Source organism: Lepisosteus platostomus, chromosome 27 (genome assembly GCF_059453375.1).
Source record: "Lepisosteus platostomus isolate fLepPlt1 chromosome 27, fLepPlt1.hap1, whole genome shotgun sequence".
NCBI lineage: Eukaryota > Metazoa > Chordata > Actinopteri > Semionotiformes > Lepisosteidae > Lepisosteus > Lepisosteus platostomus.
The window spans coordinates 4,388,376-4,406,944 of record NC_142637.1 but is presented as its reverse complement, the minus strand read 5'-3'; the positions used below and the strand labels follow the sequence as shown (position 1 = coordinate 4,406,944).

At 42.9% G+C, this 18,569-nt stretch overlaps 3 protein-coding genes across 3 annotated transcripts; 1 reads left to right on the top strand and 2 right to left on the bottom strand.

The window, feature by feature from the left end:
* Window positions 1-960: 960 nt before the first annotated feature.
* Window positions 961-12,719, bottom strand: LOC148639062 (very low-density lipoprotein receptor). The gene is made up of 15 exons (XM_088622051.1): window positions 12,587-12,719; window positions 11,588-11,710; window positions 10,832-10,948; window positions 9,139-9,510; window positions 8,553-8,672; window positions 7,762-7,887; window positions 7,185-7,356; window positions 6,633-6,848; window positions 5,865-5,983; window positions 5,555-5,694; window positions 4,984-5,125; window positions 4,247-4,390; window positions 3,938-4,012; window positions 3,440-3,594; window positions 961-2,431 (listed from the first exon to the last, which is right to left on the bottom strand). Exons 1-15 carry the CDS (start codon window positions 12,705-12,707, stop codon window positions 2,396-2,398), a joined length of 2,178 nt encoding a protein of 725 aa, XP_088478177.1. The 5' UTR covers window positions 12,708-12,719; the 3' UTR covers window positions 961-2,395.
* A 1,086-nt stretch (window positions 12,720-13,805) lies between these two features.
* ndufa7 (NADH:ubiquinone oxidoreductase subunit A7) lies at window positions 13,806-15,959 on the bottom strand. Its single transcript, XM_088622314.1, has 4 exons — window positions 15,782-15,959; window positions 15,268-15,317; window positions 14,971-15,108; window positions 13,806-14,115 (listed from the first exon to the last, which is right to left on the bottom strand). The coding sequence occupies exons 1-4, from the start codon at window positions 15,830-15,832 to the stop codon at window positions 14,025-14,027; spliced, it is 330 nt and encodes a 109-aa protein (XP_088478440.1). The 5' UTR covers window positions 15,833-15,959; the 3' UTR covers window positions 13,806-14,024.
* A 243-nt stretch (window positions 15,960-16,202) lies between these two features.
* rps28 (ribosomal protein S28) lies at window positions 16,203-18,512 on the top strand. Its single transcript, XM_088622315.1, has 4 exons — window positions 16,203-16,296; window positions 17,169-17,216; window positions 18,006-18,131; window positions 18,397-18,512. The coding sequence occupies exons 1-3, from the start codon at window positions 16,258-16,260 to the stop codon at window positions 18,126-18,128; spliced, it is 210 nt and encodes a 69-aa protein (XP_088478441.1). The 5' UTR covers window positions 16,203-16,257; the 3' UTR covers window positions 18,129-18,131; window positions 18,397-18,512.
* Window positions 18,513-18,569: the final 57 nt, after the last annotated feature.

Below are 18,569 nucleotides of genomic sequence, written 5' to 3'. Positions count from 1 at the left end.
AGAGGAAAAAGAAGTACAACATCATGCATTTCACATCGGGTTTGTTTCTCCCATGAAAAGAAGAGAATCTTAGAGCAAACCCCAATGTGGTATAGTACTGAAAAAGTTATTTTAACAACTTGGTGATCTCTATTCAAAGTACTTAGTGGCTGGAATCTCCAGTGTGCACTACAGGGATTTAAAGGATCAACAGTGTTGACAGCGGATTTTCAGTGAAACAGGAACTACAGGGCACAAATGGAAACTGTGTGAAAGTACATTTAATCTGGAGAGCAAGAGACACGTATTTAAGAGTTGTAGTACTGGTGGAATAAGCTACCCAGCTATGCTGTTGAAGGCCTGACTTCTTTCAAGAAACAGCTGGATGAGATACTTGAACCAATTAGCTACGAATTGTTAGGGGTAAGACTGGCTGAATGGCTCTTCTTGTTTGTACCCTTCATTAAGCAGAAATGTTTTTTAATGGAGGCTCTCTGATAATGAATGATGAAATACCTTACAATTCAAGAAGTTATATTTAGACCAGGTACTGTCCTTTTTCAGTCTCTTTTTGGTGCAGGAGTCTGTTGGTCAGACCTCTGAGCATTTATTTTATATGGATTAAAGTGAAACTCTTCTGCTATAAACGTCAAAATCCTCAGCTTCAAAAGAACAGGAAACTCTTAAATACTGTTATTTAAACTGCTCCAAGTGCAGGACATGAAAGGGGGGGGTGGAATCCTTTCATATCCACACTAAAACATGGAAGTTGAGCCTCTCGGAAGTAACATTAAACTTAAAATCTTATCCAATATAATAGTCTATCAATTTATAAGTAAATGTAGAATAATGTAATTCGGAGTTTTATTTGGTTTAAGATTTCTTTCATTTCTTAAAGTTGTTACTGGATTGAGTATGTGTTCTGTTAGACTGAATTCAGTGAAGTTGAATCCAAGGCTTAAAGCAATGATAAAAACAAAATCCTCTTCAGCATAAAGATTTATTTCAGTGTTTCCAATTGCATTAAATATGCAAAAGTGCAATAAAAGAGGTTATTCACCTAAACTGTGTTTTTACATAATAAATAATCTACAATATAACCCTTAGAGTAACAGTATACACACTGAGCACTTTGGATTTTATTATTACTTATACTACCTGCTTTTAAAATTCTGATCAGCATTCAAGTCATAATGAAGATGCCTAACCATCTCAACATTTGGGAAAAAAAAACAGGAGAACCTTTCTTAAATTTAAATTAAGGAACATATATATATATATATTTCAACGATAAATCAACTGAAATCTATTGAGAATCACCCTACCTGAAGGGAATTATAAAAAACTCGGGGCTCAGCACTGCCACCTTGTGGCTACTACTTGGCTCTACATTCAATTAATAGATGAGCTTAATATTCGGTTAAGACGTCACGTCACCTGCTTTTATTAAGATCACTATTGCTCACTATCTGAAACGTATGTAAAACACTATAGCCTTCAAGGAGTGTTTAGCAACGACCAGAGTTACAATTAATAGTACTCTACATATGATCTTAAAAAAAAAACTTAGGTCTAACCAAACAAAAAATGATTTCAAACCAGTGCGAGCAGTTCCACCAAAACCAAAGAAGTCAACCCAAACCAACAAAAAAGAAACTGACATCTACATCAGACAATGTACAAATGTTAAACTTGCCAAGTGCAGACACACAGAAACATTATTTTACATTCATTTTGCAAAGTTTGTTCAGCGCATTAGGCCACAGCTACTGCTACCACAAAGAAACAGAGGATTCACAGATTTTCTCTATGACCCAGTTATTTCCACAGAGGAGTAAGAGGAGGAAATCATTTAAGATGACAAAATGTTGCTGAGATTTTTTTTTTTTAAATGATGCACTTCATGGCTTTCTTCCTGGGTATGAATAATTGTGTCAAACAGGTCAAGGGATAAGGTGTTGTGCTCAGTACCAGAATGGACCAGGATCCTGAAGATCTGTGCTGTCTGTTCTCATTTCAGAAATGCAGACACACCGATGCCAACGTACTGCTTCAAAAGTAAAACTTCCTCAAGCGCTCTGCAGCTTCACATATCACAGGCAGCTAGTTTTGCAAAGGTAAAGTCAGTCATACAAAAAACACAGCATATTTAAAGTCAGATGGACTGACTGCATGCCCTTCCTCACCTATGTATTGATCTATCACCAAAGGGTGGGAGAAGTGTATAAAAGGGTCATTTTCTGCAGCCCCTAACAATCACTGCTCCCAGACAGTGCACACCAACATCCCAAAACCCCTGTGCTTTCACACCAGTACAGGACATCTCGGCAACACAGATAGCCATCACTGTATTGTCACTGGTAGACCGGTTTGAACCACATCCTCTTGTCAAGACACTGCAGGGGTGACAGCAGGGTCAGATTGCGTTTCCCTCCATCTTCATCAAGGTGCCCTGTGGACATGAAACAGTCAGAGAGCAGGATTTTAAAGAGTTAGAAAAAGGACTACAGTTTTCAAGAACCGAATGGAAATTGTGAAATTAGCCCATGGATGTAAATCTGTCACCTTTATTGAATAAAGGAAGACAAATTAGTCAGGTACGAAATATGTTTCGTTTTTTCATACAAACACCCAGCATTAGTCTGCGTACATGTTAACTTCAAGAGAGATAACTAAAGAATTTGCAGGGTTTTTGTTAATTCACACACAGTTACATAGACCGTGTTGTGTCCGACTGCATTTGAATTGTGATTGATGTGCTTGCCATTTATAAAAGAGTTCTGTCAATGTAACGTAAAATATATAATGTTCCCCTGCATCTGCCGTGAAATTTCCTACAAAAATGCCAGGATTTTCTCAGGGCTGTACTCTGGGATAAGGCACAGTCTCTTATTACCATGCTGATCTTTCTGCAGTGCATTACCAGAAACCCTAGCTCAAAGCTCTCCAGCAGAAACCCAAAGGGGATGTCAGTGCTATTAATCCAGTGGGAAATTAGGATGTTTTAAAAAAAACACGAAGAAAACCCACTGTCAGCCAGCCTCATGCAGACGTGCACTGCAGACATCAACAAGTCCACTGCAGCTTTTAAAAGCTCACAACAGTGCCAAAGAGAGGAAATTGGCACAAGCCAGCACCATTATTAAGGTCATGTTAGCCCAAGAGATTCGAAGCAAAGGACTGGCCAACTGCGACTACAGGTACAGTACAGTTTTAAGTGTAATCTCAAAATCAAGAATAATTCCTAGAAGAACTGTTCAGATGATGAGATTTACAGTAACACACTTGTAATTACAGTATAGTATATATGCTATACAGTAGAAACAGAGTGTCAAACCTGCTGTGACTATTAGAGTACCAGTTGTATTATGGAATGATACAGTTGCATACTGATGATCCCATGGGTGTTACAGTCTACTGTAGATTCGATATAGTCTTCACTGGCTGAAGCTAGACTCACCACTGCATCATGCGACTCTGGGAGGCTCACTGGTACCAAAGGGTCCTGGGACTCTTTCAAGGAGATGTCCTCCAGCGTGCAGGGGCTCCTGGGAAACCTGCAGTGCCCTCTCCTTTGCAGGAGGAACCCCCCAGCCAGGATCAGAGTCAGGATCACTGTGCAAACAGGACAGACAGACACTCGTCTCATCTCCCCCACCACAGCTCCAGCTTCCTCCATACGCTGCTCCAAACAGCACATACAGCTTGCCTCAGCAGTAGCTTTCTTCATGATGAGCAGATTTTCGGATTCCCGACAACATGGCTAACACACAAGCAGGGCCACTTCAAACACCAGAAAAATAACCTGAGCCAAAGCTTAAAAGGAAAACAGCCGAGGAGGCGCATTCCAATCTATATCCTGTTCCATGTTAAAAACAGGAAACAAGTGTAGAATGTCTCTAGTCTCCAAGCTCCTTCTTTCTGTGCCACTGTTGCACACTCACTGGAGTAAACCTACCAATCACAGCCAGGATCCCATCAAAAATGCCATCCGTGAGGAGTGGAGCCTGGACTGGGCGTAACACACTGGGATCTGAAAAGGAAAGTGTTCACATCACGGATCAAAAATAAGAAGTATCCGTGTAACAGGAACACAAGCAGTGTGATTTAATGGTTAATCCAGCTGTAGTTCAATACAATGGCATTTTTATCTCTGCATATACAACGGGCATAATGTTCCTTAATGTTATTCAGTCTAAGTAAAAAAAACAAAACTAATGCTTCTTTCTATATTGTACTCAATAAGGTCCAATAAGGGCACGCTCACCTACACCAGAAGTGGTGATGTTTTTCGCAGGATTCTGCTCTCTGGGCCCCACACAGGCAAACCCTGGCCTGTCTGTGCTGGAACCAGGCCTGGGAACACACAGGAAAGGACAGCGCTGCCCGGCCTGCAGACACACGCTGCTCTCTGCTGGCAGAAACATGTCCAGTCAGCCACACAGCCACGTCGCAACAGCCAGCATCGTTTTCAAACTCAACTAATGCGGACCAACCGATTTCAGCATGTTTAACAGTGTTTAGCTGTGCTAACTAGAATATCAACTGTGTTAAAGGGTAGGCTTTTTGTAAAACAACTGTATTTTCATCTGAGTGACCTCACATATTTCTCACATACAGCCACCATTCCGAAAGACTTGGGAAGACCTGCCCCAGAGGGCACATTCCAGCTTTGATCCCGCTACGGAGCATGTTTGGAAAGTCCGAGTCTCCAATTTAAATGCTTTATTTTCCTGTAGGGGGATCTGGCGTATACAGTTCACCTAGAAAAATGGACTAAACCCATCTGAGTGGTCAATACAGATGGCAAAAGAGCTAAATAAAAGTCATAAGCATGTCTCCAAATAATTACTTTTTTGAAAATGTCATATGAATTTTATAAGAAAAAAAACACAGCTCAGCAGCACAGCTCTTATATTTCAACTGTCACAGATCTGTAAATATAAAGGGTTATGGCGTGTAACCGGGTGTGCGGGCACGTCTGGGGCTGGGAGACAGACCTACCCTGTGGCTGCAGGACGGAGTGAGCCAGGACCAGCCCCCCGAGCGAGCCGGTGTTGGACAGCAGGACGCGGACGCCGGTGCCATTGCGTTTGTCCACGCTGTAGATCCCACGAGTTTCTTCATCACCCCAGATCACACGGTCCTGCGAGACAGGACAGGATTAAACACGCCGAGCCACTTCCAGCTTCAGCAGGGGTGAGGCCACGGTCTCGGATGGCAGATCGGACATATGAAGGCTCACAGACAAATGCCAACAACAAATCGCACAGCAACAAGCCTTTTATTTTAGCTTCCAACCATTTAATAAGCCCTCAATTCATCTCAGCATTTCATATATTACAATGCTTCTTTATAATAACTGTGTTGCCACTCTTTTAAGGATGTCCCTAAATTGCCTCCTTCAAAAATTATAGATTTAAGGCGTTTCCTTTTAATTTTATTATCATTATGAAATAATAAATCTTAAGTAAAATCAGAGCCTTACGGTTTTGCAGTTTTACATTCCATTAAAAAAAAAAATCACTTTTGTTGATGACGCCAGACTTTTCGAAAAGCACAGCTGCCTCCATACCTCAAACACCACCAGGCCCAGTGGCCGATCCAGGTAGCCATTTGATTCCGCAACCGTTTTGCGGTGCCGGCCGTCCAGCCCGATCCGAGACAGGGTCCGGAGCCCTGAGTCCGCCCAGTACAGGAGATTGCGCGTCGGGTCTGCGGAGGGAGACCGTGAAAGACGACTGACCTTTGCCCCTGTGGTGACAGCCCTTTAAACGACACATACTGACGACCTTCGATGACAAATCAGTGGGGGATTCTGCCTGGGAGAATGTCCTGCTTCTTCCTCGGCTGGGATTGCTATGTCCCACAGTGATCTCACTTACCCAGGGAGATCGCCACAGGGGTCCATATCGCAGAGGTGACCAGCGCCACCCTGCCCTGCCCATCCATGCCAGCCCTCTCAATCCTAGGAGAGCTTCCAATGTCTGACCAGAACAGGAGCCTAGGAGAGTAGGATCAAGCTCACCATAAGCCAGGGAATTGCGGCTTATTATTAAATAATAGTATTATTAAAACAATCACTTTTTTTTATCATGCCTTACCAGATGCGTTTTGGATTGTGAGTGTATTGTAAGCAAATCTTTGACAATCGCATGGCACTTAAAACTGAGAGCAGGAGGCACTTCTTCACCCAAAGGGCTGTGAGAGCATAAAAAAAAACATGCTACCCCACCCTGTTATTAAAGCCAATAGCCTGGAAACAGCTGGATCCTTGGATCTATTAACTACAAACTACCAAATGGGCTAGACAGGCTTTCTCTTATTGGTAACGGTCTTATATTAAATGACCAAAGTGGACACAGTCACTGTACTGCATTGGCTGAACTAACTTTGTTGGCAATTATTTCACAGACGCTGGCCCACAAATCTCTTGTTCCGTAGAATGCCACAGCCTCCGAGGACTGATTCTAGGGGGCAGGAATATTGACGGATGACAGGAGTTCCCCTGGTCCCTGGGCCTCTTGCTGCCGACGTCCCAAAGAGGAATCTGTACTGGGGCAGCCCAGAGATGGACTAAGGGCACATCCCCAGTCTTTCAGATGGAAGCTCCATATCTCATGTGGAGAGCACGGCAACTCTCTCTGACTCACCCTAACAGGGGCTGCACGGCCACGCTCGCTGGTCTTGACAGCCCACTGATGAGGAGATGCCTTCTGGCCCCATCCAGCGACGCCACATTGACGGAGCGGGTCCGGGCATCAGTCCAGTACAGCAGGCCATGGATCCAATCCACTGCCAACCCCACGGGTGTACCCACTCCACTCATCACCTGCACAGGCACCTGCAAGTTCTTGTCCAGGGAGATTCTGGAAGGCAGCAAAGCCATAAGACAACTCCACACTATATGCAATCCCCCACTTATTCAAAAATGTGCACTGCTATGAATGAAGAACTTGTTCTCCTAGCTCAACTACTGGCTAAGCCAAGTCATTTCTGCAGCGAGCAACCATCTCAAGTGCTGTATTTGCCATATAATCCACTGACTCATTTTAGAAGTCCTCTGGAAGCCTATATACCCCGCAGAAGCCCCAGTGGTAAGACACATATAAGAAAATATTCCAAAGCTCATCACTTCCAAAGCAGAGACCATGAACAATGCTTTAGAGATCGGGGCTAACTTCTGCTGCGCTGTGTGCGAGTACCTGTAGATGGCGCCCATCTCTGGGCTGCCCCAGTACAGATTCCGCTTTGGGACGTCAGCAGCAAGAGGCCCAGGGACCAGGGGAACTCCTGTCATCCGTCGAAATTCCTGCCCCCTAGTATCAATCCTCCGGACCCCCCCCGGGCTGCTGAAGACCACCAAGGCTTCCTCTCCTGCAAATCCACAAGCAGCGCTGCTCACTCGCGTCCTCCAGAGCAAACAAACCATCATGACCCACTCTGCATTGAAATTTCACGCCAATATTTAAAAGCAAAAAGTGTTGTGAAGGCTCTGTAGTTCTCCAAGACGGGAGATATAAACAACTGCGTATGATCATCTATCCAACACTCACTTGAAAACCTCCTTTACCACAGAAAGGTGAACATCGTTCGCTTTAGAAATGCCAAATACTCCGTGCGATCCTTGAAACTGAACATAAACAGGAACTTATTGGATTAATTCACCCCCCCCGTAAAAATAATAGAATGGCTGCATCTTCCTGGCAGTATGTGCATGTGTCCAGGTGAAAGGGTTGCGAGACGTTGACAGGGTAGTCAAGTTTAATAAGCCGTGCCTACCTGTGGCCTTGCACTCCCCGGTTTTGGGACTCTGCTGGTACCCTGCGTGACACTCGCACCTGAAGGTGCCGTTGAGGTGGAAGCACAGCTGATCGCACACATCGGCATCCAGGCACTCATCGATTTCTGCAGGGAGCGCGAGAGGCGAGGCGCATGGATGAGCAGGGGCTGCAAAAGGTCGGCACACCTGTGCACCTACACCTGCATGTACAGTACAGTATATGTAGGACCTACCAGGAGCAGGCTCACTGCTCCCTAATAAACAAATAACAATCCATACACTTATATAGCACTTTTCTGAACACTATACTCAAAGCGTTTTACAGGTAATGGGGATCCCCTCCACCACCACCAGAGTGCAGCCCCACCTGGATGACGCGCCAGTCCGCTCCCCACACACCAGTTCTCAGTGGGGAGGAGAGCAGAGTGATGAAGCCAGTTCACAGATGGGGATTATTAGGGGGTCATGATCGGTAAAGTCCAATGGGAAACTTGGCCAAGACATCAGGGTAACACCCCTACACTTTTCAAGAAACATCCTGGGATTTTTAATGACCGCTTAGAGTCAGGACCTCGGTTTTACGTCTCATCTGATAGACGGCACCTCTTTTACGGTATAGTGTCTCCGTCACTGCAGGGTGAGCGCCCCCTACAGGACCCCACAAACACCTCTTCCAGCAGCAGCCCTAGCTTTCCCAGGAGGTCTCCCACCCAGGTACGGGCCAGGCTCCCACCTGCGGGTTGCAGGCTGACGCAGCTGCTGGCTGTAAAGAGGCTTCAGTTCCACTCACCCTCACAGTCCGTGTCCCTCACCAGCCTCATGCCGCTGGGGCAGTCGCACAGGAAGCCCATGGGCTGGTCCACACACAGGTGCGAGCAGCCGCCGTTGTCCTCCAGGCACTCGTTGCGCTCTGCGGGAGGGGACAGCTCGGAAAATGGGCAGGAACTCGCAGCCGCGGCATAATACTGCCGCCGAGTGGCGTCCAGCCCTTACTGCAACAAACCCCTCTCGCAGTTTGCCGGACTTGAACACGCAAAACGGCGTGGAGCAAAAGACAGTTGCTCACCAAGTTTGGCAACACTGACACGAAACACTGGAAAAACGTGAAATGAATGAATAGATGTATTTGAAATGGGGGAAAGTATATAAATGTATTATACATCTTTTATTCTTCTAATGTGGAAGAATAATAAACAATACCGGTATTATAATAATAATAACAGTATTATAATATATTACGATGATATAACGATCAGTACCTCAGAAACGGCCACCGTTTCTTTAAAAAACGACAGACCTAAACATCAGTGTTTTGGCTCACTGTTCGTGTTTTAATTGACCTCTATTTCCAACCTTCGCATGCGAACGGTGCTCACCGCAGTCCTGCTCGTCGCTCCCGTCGGCGCAGTCTCGCAGGTGGTCGCAGCGGAAAGACGGGGGCAGGCACTCTCCCGACCCGCAGCGGAACCGGGAGCGGGGGCAGGCGTCGGGGGAGGGCGGGGGGCTGCCGCAGCCGACAGCCCGCTCATCCGCCCCGTCGGGGCAGTCGGGGGTGCCGTCGCACAGCTGGGCGGCGGAGAGGCAGGTCGCGGACTGCGGGCAGCGGAAGGCGGCGGCGGCGGAGCACTCCCGGCAGGCGGCCTCGTCCGTGCCGTCTCCGCAGTCGTCCCGGCCGTCGCAGCGGAAATGCGCGGACACGCACCGGCCGGACTGGCACAGGAACTCGTCCCGCTTGCACTGCTTCGGGCCTGAGACGGCAATGTCCACATCAGCTCACAGCGCTCCCGGGACAACTGAATGTCTCAACGTTTTCAGTACCCCCTAATGTTTCCAGTCACTGTTCATGGATCCCCAAGACTAGAGCGAAACTTCAGCCCCAGACCAGCAGTGTGAAATGAACACTCTCACACGGCCGATTAGTAATACAGAGTAAATACCGATTAGTAATATTAGTATTTATTAGTAATACAGAGGTCGCAAAACACCCTTCGTTTAGAACCGTAAGAGAACAAACTGCTCTCAATAACACATTTATATATGGGAGCAAACTGAGTTTTGATGAGAAACATTATATTAATCATTAGTAGGAGATCAATTACTAGGTTATCTAGCCAACCATTTTATTGGAAGCCTATCCCAGCGATGGGCAGAAGGCAGGATACACCTTGGACGGGACGCCAGTCCATCACAGGACAGCTACTGAGTTATCAGCTGCCTATTCAGTGCAGGCAATAAATACTTTATAAACTGGATTTGCAGTTCCTATTCTAAAGCCTTACCAGATCAGATGGGTACTACAGTGGATCTATCGGCATATTATATAATAAGTAGAGGCTAGAATTTCTTTTTGTCTAAAAGGCTTTTTATGTCTAGTCAAAAAAGCTTAACAGATGTAGTTTGCTCAATTTGAAAAACAAAAGAGGTTGTGCGTTTAACCATTTAAATGATGTGCATGATTCCAGGAATGTGTGTGTGTGTGAGATGCAGGGACCTGAGACATTAAACTACTGGAGCAGGAAATTAAATAACCAGGTTAAGTGCATAATGAGAACTAAGAGAAGCTGTAATAAAATCTAAAATGAGTTGCTTTGAGTGTATGGATATATAACTACATAAAAAGGTCCATATATTCTCCTTCTATTATAGGAGGCATTCATTTCTAGTGAAGGTCATAGCACCCCAGACCCTCTCCCAGCACAGTCCCACCTTGCACACAGAAGCACAGGAACAACTGAGACACCAATTCACCTGACCCACAGTTTTCCAGGAAACCAGAGCTCTTAGAAAAAACCCACATGAACAAAGGGAGACCATGCAAACTCCTCACAGCAAGGGAAGCAGTCCGAGATCAAACACAAGACCCAAGAACTACAAAGCATCTCTATGAAAATACAATACTTTATTGTCCAATTTCTTCCTACACGATGTTGCCCTGTATAGATTTTAATAAATAGAATCCCCCCCCGCCCAGAATCATAACACATGAATAATCATACTGACTTCAGGTATTTCAGCCCAAATGTCTGATCATCCAGAGGCCTGGCTGCTGAAAGGTCATGTGGTACTTACCGCAGATATCCTCCAGCTCATCGGATCCATCGCGGCAGTCCGGCTCCCCATCACAGAGCCAGGTCTTGTCTATACACTCGCCATCTTTACAGCGAAACCCAGAGCAGGTTCCTCTCCCTGTAACACAGCGCACACTCACCCAACACTGGCCATCAGCCCTGAAGCCTACTGCTTGATCTCATTGACTTTTTGCTGCAACTTGGAGGCAGCAGCGAGTTTAAAAAGTTTTTATTTCATTCTGGTTTGGTACCAGCTTAATACAGCCATCAATTGCCATGCCATGTACTTTACCAAGCTTTTACTAATAAAAAGTCATATCAAATAAATAAAAGTATGCGGGGGACAGAAATTTGTGATACACCACCCTGAGAAATGTATTATGAAACACTATGCGCAACACTCAAATATTTCCCCCTCGGTCTTTCGTCTCAATTTACTCTCTTCAGAAGCACCACCAGGTAATAGCATGGAATTGCAATATGAAATGCAACAGTTAGGAAAAAATCCGTTGGGACTTCTAAATGTCAACACAACATTACATGTACGTACAGGTAAGTAAACCTAAATCCTTCAAGGAGACTTTCTTTAAAGGGAACATTTCATGGCATTAAACAGTTACAGATACTTTCAGAATACATTTGCTTTGTAGGAAACGCAGCTGAATTACAAAAATGACATGAGGTCCTAACCCTTTACTTAATTCCTAGTCCTGCTGTTAACCCAATGAATCAGCTTGTCATCTCCATGAATACTCACAGCAATGTGCTTCATCACTGCCATCTTCACAGTCCTCATCTCCATCACACTTCCAGATTGCTGGAACACACTTCCCAGTGGCACAAGAGAACTGGGACGGTTCACATGTCTGGACGGAGCTGCCTGCTCACAAAAAAAGATCATATTACTACTGCTGCTGCTGCTCATGTACTTTTACCAGCTACCCTAGGGTGATATTTTGTCATGCAAATTCAAAAGGACCCCTTGCTAAGCTTGACAGACATTGAAAGGGTTGCTCGTTTTAAGATGTGCTTAAGGAATACAATTACGAAGCATTGTCATTCACTGGATTTACAGTTCAGATATGACGTAACAGACTTTCTCCCTTTGCTAAAAAAAGTTGTGAGCTGTGATAAAATGCGAAAGCTGTGTAGAGGTTTCACGTCAAGGTCAAGTTTGCACTCCAACAGGAGCCTGGTACTCACGGGGCCAGCACGCTGAGAACACGTTTTCAAAACGCTCTCTGCCTGCAGTGGGCATACATTTTATTGATTTTTGGAGACCTAAGAAAAAAATGTTTCTCTTCATCTCACCTTGAGAATCGGACAGAAACGTTTTTAGCAAAACGAAAAAAAGTGCTCAGGAAACACTATTATGGCTATAGTTGAACGCCGATAACCAAGACAAAAATAGTTAACACTAATCACATTTAGTGCCAAACACGCCGAACACGAGATGGTACATAAGCTCCAATACGAAGTCTGGAGAGCCGTGCATCTCGAAAAGAGGCGGTGCCATAACTGGCAGCTTCACCGACCAATCAGATACAGAGATATCTGCCGGCCATACGTAATGCACCCTTCCCATCCAATCACACACCGGTAAGGGGGCAGGGCACTTCGCGCACACAAGTCTCCCTCAGTTGTAACCCAACGTACGTACACGTCTTGAGGGCACAGTGGAAAGGATTAGGAATAAAACGACGTTTCTCAGAGAAACTATGCAGGTTTAAATTCAGAGAAATGGACGTCCTCTTACCCCCGGCACACGGCCAGTGCTGCGCGTGGAGAAGGAGAATGAATGCTCCCAGGTGTCTCGCGGCGCGGCTGCACACCATGCTCGACCCAGAGTGACAGCGCGTCGGGCAGCTGAACGCCATTACGTCACACGCAGCGAGCCTCCCAGACCGGTTGCCAATTAGCAATCCCGTGTTATACGGGCAAGTGGCGAGGATTGTGTTCTCAGATGTGCTGGTGTAATTATTGTTGCGGTTTTGTGGGAAACCGATTCACGTGCTTTCCCATTCTCTTCATCGGATGCTCAGGTTCTTTTGTGTTCTAGTTTGTTCTTTGTTCTTTGTCTCTCCGGATTTTGAGTAACTCTTTTAGTGCACCCCTCACTGTACTGATTGTATTCATTCGTTACACTGTGTATGTGTTGTCTGTGTAAAGCTGCTGTTGCACTGCAATTCTATCTTATCTATATCTATCTTAATAGCCTGAGTTAATGATTGGTTAATGCACACTTACGCATACACTTCTCATCGAATTACTTGTGTGTATCTGACTTTCAGTTTCAATGTATCCTTCATAAGCATGCTAGTTCCCCATTTCAAGATTAATATAGACTACAGCAATTAAGCAATTGTGCCAGAATATCCTATTTTATCAACAGTTTTCTGACTTCAAGGTGCAGTATATACAGTACATTGAATGCACAATGTGATATATTATGAATTGGCCTGATACTGCACGTATTGCATCACATTTATTCTTACTCTTAGATAGGCAAAGGAAAAAAATAAGACAAGGAAGATACTGTTTTATGAATCTCATAAAGTACACCAATGTTTTAAACGTGTACTTCATATTAGATACAATATTATTACTATTACATTCTAAAATGCATCTAGAAAAAAATCTTATGAAGTAAGAACTGCAAAAAAACAAGTACATTCCACACTGAAAGGTAAAATAAAATAGTATAAAGTGTGTTTAAGCAGTGGAGTATTCCTCAGGGGTGAATGAAGGCATGGAAATATACTGGGCTTATTGTTTTGGCCTTTGAGTGTGAAAAACCCACTAAACGTGAGCTTAATTATTACTTCATGTGTACTAATCTAAAAAAACAACACACTTTGTATGTAATTTGAAAATGTTTGGTGTCACAATGCAGGACATACCATATAAACAAAACTCCAAACACTCCAAACAAGGATAATATCAAACAAGGATATGCTTAACAAAAGACCGCATAATTTTTATAGATTATACATTTTATTGATTATATATTTCACTTTGTACAGGGCATCGAGGAACAGGACAGCTAAGGACTTAAACACAGTAAAGCCCAAAGGTTTATACAGTCACTCCCACTGGTAACAGTGCCCATCTGTGGATATCCAGGTCACAGGTCAAGCAGGAGTGGACATGGGAATTGCAGTAAGAACAGAGCAGAGACAGGTCTATCATCCCTCTCAGAGATACGGCTGGTCTGTAGAGAGTTGCAGTTCTTTCGATGGAGGTCCAGGTATCACTGGACGCTTGGCAGGCACAGATGAATCTTGGCTAATTTCAAAAGAGACAAAAATACATTGGAATTAATAATGAAAATTAATTATATTCTACGAACACCATTTCAGGATTAAACACATGATCTGCACATTAAAGTTTTATGTACATCTTTCATCACAGTAACAACTGACTAAGGTTACACTCAAACACATTGAACCTTCCGATGAAGCTTATATGAAGCTTAATTTTCAGTTAAATTGTGTTGTGAAGAATTGTCCCTAGAAAAAGCAAAACATTTATTTATGGTGATCCAGAACATTAGCACAGCTTTTGAACATAATGAAAGAAAGAATGTCATTTACACAAGTATTAATGATGATGATTAGTGATGATGAGTTTATACAAATTAGTCATCATTTGTTTTTTAATGAACATCTTTTAAAAATATTTGTAAACATTTCAAACACAAATATTTACATTTCTTCACTTCAAGAAACAAACAATGGACTAGAAGAAAAGTTAGTTTTAACACTATCTGTGGTATTGTGGTTTTCTCCAAAGTATGGCATAGACAGGACCCCTCCCAACTAAGACTTGAATTCAAATTGCTGCTCCCTTGAACAGGCATCAGATTTATGATGCTTACCATCTAGAGTCAATTAAAAGTAGGACCATTTTCACTGTATACAAAGGAAATACTAGCAATACAGGTGTAATTTATATTCAATGTCTTATTTAAAGAACCTATTACTGTTGAAAGGGAATGCCATTCTTAAGTGTGTTTTTATCAGTGTTCCACCTGTTGCACATTAGACACAGCCCAGGTAAAGAAAGCTACCTTTACAAAAGGAAGAGGTCATTGTAGTAACCCTGCCTGAAACAGAAATCAAATCGGATCAGAACAATCACCTGCCAGCCTCCAGTTTCTTTTGGGGAGACAAAATAATTGTTGGAGGAGCCGATTCCCGCCGCCCATCCCGTAGGCAGTAGGAATTAAAGGCAAACTTATGGCTGGGCCCCACGGGAAGGCTGGGTGGAGGCTGAGTCCTAAAGCAATACAAACAGACACATTAACAATAAATTAAGCTTTGTCAAAAACGTCATCTAGTAAATATGCTTGTACAATACTAAAGTCACCTTTAAACGAAGGTATAAATGCGGTTTAATTGAATGTTTTAATTTATAATATAATAATACTGTATTTACCTTTTTGAAATCTCAGTGTACCGTAACTGAAGTTTAGCCTGTAGATCCCGCTACAAAACATACAAAACAACAGTAAATGTTAGCTAAAACAACTGCAAAAGCGTAAACTGTGCTATTCTGACCAAAACTGAATTAAGACAGTAAAACCTTCATTTTATACCATTTCCCCTCTTTCTAGTACTACTAATACTAAGTCCGTTTTGTGTTATTAGCTACGTATTGTATAAACACACATTTAAAATTATATCTTATAAAAGCCTAATAAACTATTCAAATCCGTTAAACATAATAGAATAGAAGTAATTACATCTAATATATATTAAGAATGTAGCTTAGTATGCTGTGACTTTCTCCCAACCAGGTTTAGCAGAATGTCAGCTCGTACCTATCCAAATCTCATTCTCCTTAAATCTAAGCAACACATAAGACACACATACGATACCAAACACTTATTTTAAAAATACATTTTATATTTAAGTGAAATGCTAATAAAGAAATGCCAACTTGTTATTACCCCTGAAAAGAAATTTCTTATTCTCTGAATAATCTTCGTAGCCGACGCCATTTTTGTTGTCAAGGGCAGAAGCCGCTAAGCACGACGGGAAAATATTAAGCTTTTCATTTAGTTTCCTATAGTCTTTATGCTTAAAGATAACAAACCCGATCGAAGAACATTAGCAAGTCGTTATATGTGGCTTTGTGATCTTAAACAACATATATTTTTCCAAAATAAATTAATTCAAACATATCTTTTTTTTTTTTCGTAAAAGGGAGTCGGAAAGAAACGCAGGGCATGATGGGACATAATAAAGCAATAATGTAAATTTTAATCAAATTACAATTGTTTTAGAGAATAGAAACCTTGACAAATTTGAAATTCGGTTAATAGATATAATGAGCAATCCTAAAATAAAATAAGGAACATTTAACGGTGAGTATAAAAAAGCCCCTTCGCCCCACGTGACCCTCTCTCTGTCTCAAGCAGCCATCATGGACGCTAGCCGTGTGCAGCCCATCAAGCTTGCTCGAGTAAGAAAACTCTCTGTACAGTTGCATTTTCTTGTCATTTCTTAACGAACGAGACGTCGAGTGAACTAAGTGAATTCTCACATATCGATTCTGTTTCTTATATGATTTCGAAAACGGGTATAGAACTTACTGTGACCCATCCCATGTGGCCGGGACGTATTTGGGGCGGCCCAAAGGAATTAACCACGCAGTAACAGTGGATTTAACAAAACTGTACCGGGTCTGCTGCGCTGTAGTTATATCTATATATAAGACTTTGACATGTTTATCTATACATACTTTGGATTGTACTGCATGCGGTACCATATTTTAATTATTTAAAGAGGAAATCGGTTGTTTGGCGAATCCGGTTACGTGTGTTCTGCCATGCCATTTACCTCAACCATGCGGTGAAAACGATCAGAATTACTTAAGATCCCTTTATTGGCCATATACAGTTTCCTGTATTAGGAATTTGTCTTTTCGCATACCCCAACTTTCTCTCGATGAGACACAGACGGGGAGAGAAGCTTGGGAGAAGCATGAATTTATATTTAATATGTATATTATTTCTTGCTCCTTGTATGATGCTCTTGACGTTGGCAATCTTTTAGCGCTGCCTGGCGCTTATTTCTAGCTGTTACTTTATTTTTATATAACGCTGACTCGGTGAAGTATGATCGTTTTTGCAGTAGCCTCTAATCCACATCCCGACACGAAAATGTTGGGGGTCTCGCCTTCGAATGCACATCTTATACGTTTTAAATACTGCTTAATGCATTGTTCTACGTTTACGCGCTTTATTGCTTGAAAATCATAAAAATGTATTCGTAGTAAGGAACTCTATGCGATATTTTCGTAAGACGCGTTTACATACATTGTTTTTTTTTCAGGTGACCAAAGTTCTGGGAAGAACGGGTTCCCAGGGACAGTGTACCCAGGTGAGTGACTGAAGACTAACGATAGGGAAGTGTTGTCCAGGTTAGAGACAACAGTCATTCCTGACGACTATGGGCAAGGCGTTAGGCCAGATCAAAGCACTATACACAATTAATCAAGACTAATTTACTACCTTATCAGTCCAGTGAGGTTTTTTTCCTTTGAAATCTTTTCAATTTATTCAGGAAGGAGGCTGGAAAAGGTACTTGGATGTTTTCATGCATGTCTCGAAAGTCCAGATGGTCTATAATAAGTTTGCATTCATGTCTCTACCTCTGTCTTGTAAGGATATAATGTGTTCTACAAACCTGCTTTACAATTAATGAGATGCTCGGCTTTGTTGTTTGCTTTTTTATTTTCACTTGTTTAAAATGTAGAACTACCGATGTCTTGTGCATTCAGTGCTCTTTTCCTAGATTTAATGAGATGTGGAACATCTGGGGAATTGTCTTGTCTGGTTGACTGTCCTTGGATGGACATTTTGTAGTGGTTGAAATAACTGGCCACTTGTCACTCTGTTAAATGAGTCTTGGATGATTCCGTGTTTCATTTAAAAAAAACAGTCCAGAGGTTTGTTACATGTAGTGAAGACCAAAAGAAGGGGTGGGGGGACCATCTTGTTCAGCATTTGTCTTCTGTTTTAAAATGTTTGGAGTTTTTAAAATTAAAAAGTGCGCTAGCCTGCATAAGTTCCTTGTGTTGAGTTACTATGATGGGTTGTGTAGTGTGATTGATTATTTAGTAGTGAAGAAGATAAGCAGATCTTGGCCTTCCCCCCCTCCTATTCCCAGGTGCGAGTTGAATTCATGGACGATAGCAACCGATCCATCATCCGGAACGTGAAGGGCCCAGTAAGAGAGGGAGACGTTCTCACCCTGCTGGAGTCGGAACGAGAAGCCAGGAGGCTGCGCTAGGAGGTAGGTGCCATACAGCCTGGGCCTTCCTGCCACCGGCTGGGGCAGCTGGGTCATGGGGTTCAGCTGCTGGGCAGAGAATATGGGTGTGGAGGAAAGACTCAAATGCTGAAAAATTGACTGTGGGTAGTAAAGAGTATGGATTCTTTACTCGTATTTTACAGTTTATCTTTACATTCAGTGCATTATCTGTTACCCATTTTTCAAATGGGTGTTATAAACTGGATGTGCTGCATAGCTTGTAACACATTTCCTTCTTTTCTTGCAGTTCCCTGTTCCAATAGAAGACATGCCTGCATTGAAAATCCTTTTGTGAAGAGGGCACTGCATATTCATCTGCAATGTGATCTGTGTACAGTTTGACAATAAAAGAAGGATAAAATATTTAAGTCTTTTCCAGTATTTAAGTGTTAAGATCACTGCTGGTGTTGAATGTTTCTA

Excerpts from the sequence above, each read along its gene's own strand:
- LOC148639062 (XM_088622051.1), bottom strand. The coding sequence starts at position 12,707 with ATGGCGTTCAGCTGCCCGACGCGCTGTCACTCTGGGTCGAGCATGGTG. Across the intron at positions 9,511-10,831 it reads TGAGCTGGAGGATATCTGCG|GCCCGAAGCAGTGCAAGCGG; the intron begins GTAAGTACCACA and ends TTGCCGTCTCAG. Across the intron at positions 5,695-5,864 it reads CCCTGTGGCGATCTCCCTGG|ACCCGACGCGCAATCTCCTG; the intron begins GTAAGTGAGATC and ends CTCCCTCCGCAG.
- ndufa7 (XM_088622314.1), bottom strand. The coding sequence starts at position 15,832 with ATGGCGTCGGCTACGAAGATTATTCAGAGAATAAGAAATTTCTTTTCA. Across the intron at positions 15,318-15,781 it reads TAAGAAATTTCTTTTCAGGG|CGGGATCTACAGGCTAAACT; the intron begins GTAATAACAAGT and ends TATGTTTTGTAG. Across the intron at positions 15,109-15,267 it reads TACACTGAGATTTCAAAAAG|GACTCAGCCTCCACCCAGCC; the intron begins GTAAATACAGTA and ends GTATTGCTTTAG.
- rps28 (XM_088622315.1), top strand. The coding sequence starts at position 16,258 with ATGGACGCTAGCCGTGTGCAGCCCATCAAGCTTGCTCGA. Across the intron at positions 16,297-17,168 it reads AGCCCATCAAGCTTGCTCGA|GTGACCAAAGTTCTGGGAAG; the intron begins GTAAGAAAACTC and ends TTTTTTTTTCAG. Across the intron at positions 17,217-18,005 it reads CCCAGGGACAGTGTACCCAG|GTGCGAGTTGAATTCATGGA; the intron begins GTGAGTGACTGA and ends TCCTATTCCCAG.